Raw genomic sequence first — 7834 nt, forward strand, 5'->3', positions numbered from 1 at the left:
GGTCAATGGAACAGCTGCTATCTTTGTCACCGGTAAATTATATATATATATATATGAAAAAGTTTGACCATGTCACCGTCCCTGTTCGATTTCAACAAGTTGCCGATCAACCAGTTGCTGAAACCATGAAGAAGTATATATTAGACATTGTTGATTTGAACTGAGCGACAAGCATTTCCTGATCATTTTCTGATTGTTTCAGATTTCTAGTGTAGAGAACAAAAATAGAGGAAATCAACTCTACTACGGAGGAATAATTGAGATGTATAATCTCCGACAAGTGATATTACAAAATCAGGCTTAGAACAAAAACTTACATGTACAAAACAAAATTTACTTCTGGAAATCCCTCGGCATATACTATCTTTTCGTATAACTAATGAAAAATTCACGAGGATGACCGACCAAATACCTGCAAAGAAAGTAAAAAAAAGAAAGGAATCAGCGATCTCTCCCGAAAAGAAGCCACCTGAGATTTAACCAGATTCGTAATGGTGGTACCCCTGCTAGGAGATCCTTCGAGAGCCTAGGTTTACTTTGAAGACCACCATCTGCAACTGGTCGATTCTGTGGGTGTTGGCGAATGACCTTGGTTTCTTGTGCACCTTCTGAATCTTGCCCTTCAAACCTTTGCTTCTGAGACACAATATAAGATCAATATATAAGAATTCCTTGTTAAAAAGCTTAAAAACCGATAATCAACAAAGTAAAAGGAATATACAGAAGAAGAAAAGAATTCAATCGTGCAGCATTGCTTGCTCAGGTGCTCGAGTAGATGATAAGAAAAATGGGACACACCATAGTCTTTGGAGTTTTTTACCCGACTCCTAAAGATACTGAACTGGATACCCCGCTTAAGCAAATTATGATAGCTTCACATGTCCTTTAGTGGACAAGATTGGTGCCATTCAGTTGAGAATCATTTTGAGTAAGCTTTATGTTGTCATTCTTGTACCGTACATCAATCTATCAATATGTGAGTTTGGATAATTATATTAAACAGGACACTTGAGGCATTTTAGATCAAATACTACTCTTTCTCCTCTTTATATTTCACATTGTTCCAGCCTCATTAATTCCACCTGGACTGGCAAGTTCTTTGAACCTTCCTAAGACTAGCACTAAACCAGTGGCTCATGCTGATTTGAACCTCCTCTCTAATATTGTCAACTTCAAATATGAAAATGATCCGACATTTTGGATGAAGGGCCAAACAAATAGAATCAAGATCTCATCCACAGGATCTCACATAAATAGAGGTATACAAGACAATGACAACATTGAATCATGCTATTGGCAAAGATACCCTCATTTAAGACCCAGCACGAACACATGTGCACTTCCCTTCCTCAATTTGAATCAGTTCATGGTAATGACAAATCAGTGAAGTCACCATGCGCTCAGACGTTCGCCTAGGTGCCTGGGCAAGGCGAGGCTCAAACGCCTCGATTCGGGTCCGAGCAGATGCCTTTAATTGGGCACAGCCCAGGCGCCCAGGTGCCAGGGGCTCAAAAGCTTGCCCGATCCAGGTGACATTGGGTCAGGTCATTACCTTTCTTGTTCAAAATGTTTTCATGACCTTTTTTTTTTGTCCACACAAACTCTGTTTACCACTCAAATACATAACATGATGTGTTTCATCTACCAGGTAATTTGTAATTCCATACAAATCACATGATTAAAGTAGTGCATAGGATATTGTTTGATTGCAGCTACATCCCTGCACTTCTATAAAAACCTTTTTATATAGACCCTTCTATACATTTAGAATTTTGGATTTTCTTGTTAACTGACTGATAAAAGGGATTTTAAATAATTCCTTTTGGGATTTCATCATCTGTCTATTAATTTTTCATAAAAAATGAAGGGATATGGTTGAACATCAAGCAAAAGTTCACACACACTTTTGAGAACACAGATATATAAATCACAGAAAAGTAGTTGAGCATAAGTCATGTGGTTGATTCCCATACTAAAACAGAGAACATAGAAAGGTGAACAAACCATATATTCCCTTTGACTACAGAAGCTATATGTATACATAATTCATGAACTACCACATGTAGTCAGGATATTCAACAGATGAATGCCAAAATATATCGCTTATGTAACTTTATAACACCTATTTACTAGATTATCTAACAGTCCTCCGACAGTCAACTATAAAATTGCCTACTAGGTACAAAGTGACATATTATTCTAATATTGAAAACTAAAGCATGTAATTACAACCTTACAAGTTAAGCTATTAAATACAATGGAGAGTTGAGGATTACATACTTTTTCTTTTCGTTCCCGCATAAATTTCAAAGCTCTAGATTGTTCAACCTTAGACATGTAGAAGTCTCGCTCCCTCTTTGCTGCAGATATCTCCAGTTTGAGCTTCTCCTCGCATTCCCGTTTCTTGCCAGCTGCAGGGACGATGGCAAAATCAAGCAAGTCCTTGACAAGATGAAAGAATGTCAACGAAAAAACATACAGAATAATAGTTATCTGTACCTAGTTCACCAATCAGATCATCCCATTTGAACTTACTCAAGTACCTGATGTTCCAAATGTCATAATAGAATGCCGACCTTTTCTTTCCACCTGAAGAGTAAAAAAATGAGTAAAAAAGGAAACCATAGTATCCATGTTTAGATAAACTAGATCCACTAGAAAACCTATTAGGCAGTATCATCTTTGCACAATATGAAACTGTTGCACTCGCTTGGTAACCTAGGGTGGAAGTTTACTGGTCCATCATCAAGATGAGTTATATATTAGTTATTTCCATTTGTCAAACATCATGTAAAGGAATAATAAAGTAGTTAATAAAATTATATAATATGAAACAAGAGTTTATGTAGTTTAAACTGAAATTTCCACCTTGGGCCCGTAGTTTCTGAATAATATTCATACGAGTCAGTGAAGTAAATAGACTATACAAATTCAACTATTCCATGAATTAATCAAGGTTTCTCATAGTGATCCAGATTTGGTGCACAATAATTGAAGCACAGATCCATCCTGCACATGCTTCTGTCTTGGAAAAAAGGTAAATGATAATTGAGAAAGACTGACCTATTTGTTCGCCGTTTAGCATTCTTGCAACCTTCTTGGCAACATTTTTCTTTGCAAATTCGACCCACCTATAAAGGTAAATGCCAAATTTTAGAGTCACACCAGCAGAAACTACAAATAAGAAGATAAATTTCCACTAAACAAGAACACTTTTGCCAAAAATGATATTAGTGCATGTAGATTTTGAAAATCCATACAACTCTCGGCAACTGGCAAGACAATTTGGAATAAACTAGAGTTGGCTTTATTACCCATTAATCATCATTGTGATGCCAGAGTTCTGGTGTTACATATTCTCCAAGTATCTAGTTTCCTTACTAAATTTCCAAAACATCAGCAAGTCCAGGAAGCAACCAGTATGGCAACATGTTTAATGATACCCAGGAAGGATCCAGGTTGTGCGAAAGGCTAACTCTAACCAGACACAATGCTCACATTACTTTTACCAACCACAAACCAACCTAGTCTCCTTACAGGCTTAACTCCAATTAGAACCCACTGACAATGAATTGGCTTGGGTGGGCCAGGTCATTCAAGCTATAAGACTGAACTATAACGGTGTCAGAATTATGTGTATAAAAAATGCATCAAATTGTTCTGTATTGTAAATAACATCATATTAGTTAAAATAAGGTTGAACAGGATCAAGCAAAGGTCAGTCCCCATTGTAACCTAAACAGAGTTGAAAATTTACAACTTTCGCAGCATTAAGAAACTTACATATTTTGCAAAAAAAAATTATTTGCAGTCCAATGGTTAGCATCGCTACCTCGAAGCTAGAAAAACTTTCAACAACAGAGCAATTAAAGAACAAGTAAAGGAGGCAGCTAGAAGTAACGAAAAAAAAAAAGTGAATCCAGAAAGAAACTTTGACTTCACTAATATTAAAATAAATCTAAAAGCAGTCATAAAGAACCATAAGGGTTTTCTACGCATACCCTTCAGAGAATTCTTTTCCTCGAAAACCACCAGATTGCTTACGCTGAACCTGAGATGTGGGATCTGGATATAGTAAAGAGAAAAAGGAATTTGTGATTAGATTGGAGAACATTGCAACAAAGGCTGTGACTTGGAAACTCTAGCATGTATATGAGAAAATTCATCAAACAGTAAAAAAGGTTGCAATCTTTTGGATTAAAATGACAACTTTGTTTTAGGGTTAGAAGTTCAGCAAATAAAATCGTCTTTCGTTAATCCTTAAAAGTATTACGTCGCGAGAAAATATTACCTTCTGGAACAAGATATATCCTTTGTATTTCGCCATACTGCGAAAGGATTTGCCGAACATGAGACGGATCCATGCGCGGTGGAACTCGACTCAAGTAACAGACACCACGTTTTTCATTCGCATCATCATCTTCCCGAGATCTTTTCCTCTTTCTTCTACCTTTTGAACCTTCACATTTCTTTACTGCATCGTCTCCAAACGAACCCTGGTCCTCCATGGGATGACGCTCGGGCTCCTCATCTGGTTCCGCAGCCATCCGCTTCAATCCAAAAATATCCGGAAGAAAGAACGGCAAGAAGGTGAACTTCAATTTCGACGACGCGGGGGGCAGCGGCGCCGCACTCCTTGCTCGCGGCCTTCACCGCAGCGGCGATGGCTAGCGGTGGAGATACGGAGAGTAGGGCTTAGGGCTTTGGTTGGGTTTTCTCGGGTTCACACACACCGATATGCCCTAAACGCTTCTCTTGGTGAACGCTGTCGATTCCTATAGTCCTGAACGACAAAATGATCGAGCGAGTCGGATCCGATCTCGGCCCCGGACCAGACCGGACCGGACCCGACAAATAATTTGGTCATTTGTCGGACCAACAATATAATAAGGCAAAATATCCCTCCAATTAACCTGTAAACGTCTTATCAAATCATGGTTAGTAGAAACTTCTACCATAATTAATGTGAATTGATATCATTCAAAAATTCATGAAAATATCATGAAAATGATATATAGCTCGGAATAAGCTTCGAGAGACAAATATATTTTATATCTTTTATCTTATGAGATATAAAGAGAAATAATATTTGTATATGAATAAATACTAGTAGATCATAACATAACATATAGCAGAATTAAATGGAATTACAATCAAATAGAACACCAAGATATATGTAGAAAATCCCTTCAATGTAAAGGGTAAAAATTACGGGACAAACTAGAAATAATCTATTATATTTCAATCTCTTGCCTAAAACCTTAGCAACAATCATAAGAGAATAACTGGGATACAAGGATCATGTGTTCAAAATTTTAAATCATTCCTAATTTTTTTTCAAATAATCACAGTAAAAATCAAATGTAGATTTGATCTAACCTGACTACGATTGAGAACAGTCTCTCTACGTTATCATTGTTTTCTTACCTTTCTTTTTCCTTAGATTTTTATCTTTTTCTCCTTTTTTTTTTTTTTTTGCTACAGGATCCCCTCGTTACTATCCTATTTATGTCTCTTTCTGTTTTTAAAACGCAATCACCCACACCCTCCTAATATAAATATAAATTAGGATTAAGTTAAATGAAGAGGTGGGTTGTAGACTGTAATACACTTTTTTATCAAGATTATAAAACTCGAATATTTTACATACAATTCAAATAGACTAGACAGGATGAAGGAATAGTGTCAATAAACACATAATAATTTGTTTACTGTTTCCCCGATGTCATGAGTGAGGATTTCTTTATGCCTTCTTTAAATGCTAATATATTAGCATTATAACCTCGGATGAGTACAATGATATGAGATGCCTTCGATGGTGCTACTCATGACTGATGTATGGATAGAGTGCAAGTGTGAGAGGTGCAACCTAAGTCTTCAATGTGTTTCAAACATTAATAGGCAACATTTGATTGCCATAGATTTCACAAATGTGGTTTAAGAACAATTATACTTCATGGTGCTTTATTTATGTAAATATCTTCACAGTTTATCCATTGTATAATCATGATACTAATGCCAATTAATGATTCACAAGACCAAAAGAAAAGAGTAGTCTAAATGCCATTTATGATTAACTTAGATACCAATAGTTTGGACAAGAAAGCATGGTCTACTAAATTTGCCAGGGGAAGGTGAATTAGTGTTGTAATAAATTTTAATCAATTTTTAAATTTAATCGAGAAAAATATTTTAAGTATAATTAATCAAGTATTGAATATGAGTAAGAGAGTGATAATAAATAAATAATCATAATAAAAGAATATATGTAAGAGAAAAAAGAAACTTAAACAGTGATTAAAAAGAAAGCTTAATATCATAAACTTAGTAAAATTATGAGTAAAGCATTTATATGCTTCAAAAGGTTTAAAAAATAGAGTTAAAAATTAAAAATTTTAAAAATTTAAAGTACGATAGTAATATCGCAAACACCAAGTAATATTATCATCGTAACTTATGACACAACTACAAATTTGAACCGGCATAAGTGTTGGTATTATTATCACAATCAGTGATACAACTATGTGCTGGCCTTTTAATAGGCTCAATTTTAATCCAAATTAAACCCCCAAATTTATTATGAATTTAGGCCTTAATTCAACCGGATAACAACTCAAATTGACTCAAAATTATATTGATCAAGACTTTACCTCATCAACCACTTATCTGGCATGACATATTATCTTATCTTTTGGCATTTCGTTCGAACTTTCGACATATCAATGTATCATCCAATCTTTTGACATATCGACTTTGCCACGATATCTGATCTTCTAACATAATCTTTTTAGCATGATGTTCAAACCTCTAGCATAGAGTCTATTCTTTAGCACGTTGACTAATCATCTAACTTGACGTTTAATCTTCGACATGATAATTTTTTAGTATAATATCTAAATCTCCAAGTCAACGTTTGGTCTCTTAGCGGTCCAAGTTTATAATTGAAGTATTTCCGTCTCTTAGCAGTCCAAGTTTATAATTGAAGTATTTCCTCGATCACTTATCTGAAAAAACATATTAGTTTATTAAATTTATCAATTAATTTCATAATCAAAATTTAGATTTTAACAAGAAGAATATTATTTGAAATATTTTTTGTTATAGAAATATTCTTCTCGAGTATAATTTAAGATATGAAAATCTATTTTTGATCCTATTATATGATTGACTAGATGGTTAGAGTGATCGTGTCTTACTATGACACTAGCTTTGAGAAAATTAATTTAAACGAGTATCGTCCTCCTCGAAAATTTGATTTTCAAGATAGTATAAGAGGATATGGGTGGATCTTAAATTGATCATTGGAATATCCAAACATAATTATACCCTCAAGAATGCCCGTATACAAAATCATTTTTTTTTAGAAAAAAATATGGGAAGAAATTTATTGAGTATATTTTTTCACCCTCAAGTCTTGTAACAATCCTGTTCAAAAATAGATATTGTGATGATAGCATACGAACACAATTTGTAATGATCAAGCATTCAACAATGTGCCATTCATCATAGGTTTGCATCCTCCAAATATGCTTCAAATGAAGAAATAGGGCTTGAAATATATATATATATATATATATATATATGTAATGGAGAAGATTTATTTTACACCCTGTATTTTTAGAGTATTATGATTCACACCCTCTATATCAACAATCTTGTGACACCACTTTAATATCACTAAGAATATATTATAATTATTATTAGTGATAATAATATATTATAATTAATTATAAAAGTATATTATAATAACATTTTATTAATAGAACGGTTAAAAAATTAAATTATAAGAAATATTTTAGTGTTTATTGATCTAAGTCTACTTTAAGAAATTTCA

At 34.2% G+C, this 7834-nt stretch overlaps 1 protein-coding gene across 1 annotated transcript; it reads right to left on the reverse strand.

Annotated features, from left to right (window-relative positions):
- Positions 1 to 248: 248 nt before the first annotated feature.
- Positions 249 to 4744, reverse strand: LOC135633037 (pre-rRNA-processing protein ESF2-like). Its single transcript, XM_065142087.1, has 7 exons — positions 4292 to 4744; positions 4002 to 4065; positions 3064 to 3131; positions 2500 to 2589; positions 2281 to 2411; positions 502 to 636; positions 249 to 412 (listed from the first exon to the last, which is right to left on the reverse strand). Exons 1-7 carry the CDS (start codon positions 4545 to 4547, stop codon positions 389 to 391), a joined length of 768 nt encoding a protein of 255 aa, XP_064998159.1. The 5' UTR covers positions 4548 to 4744; the 3' UTR covers positions 249 to 388.
- Positions 4745 to 7834: the final 3090 nt, after the last annotated feature.

Source organism: Musa acuminata, chromosome BXJ3-3 (genome assembly GCF_036884655.1).
Source record: "Musa acuminata AAA Group cultivar baxijiao chromosome BXJ3-3, Cavendish_Baxijiao_AAA, whole genome shotgun sequence".
Lineage (NCBI taxonomy): Eukaryota > Viridiplantae > Streptophyta > Magnoliopsida > Zingiberales > Musaceae > Musa > Musa acuminata.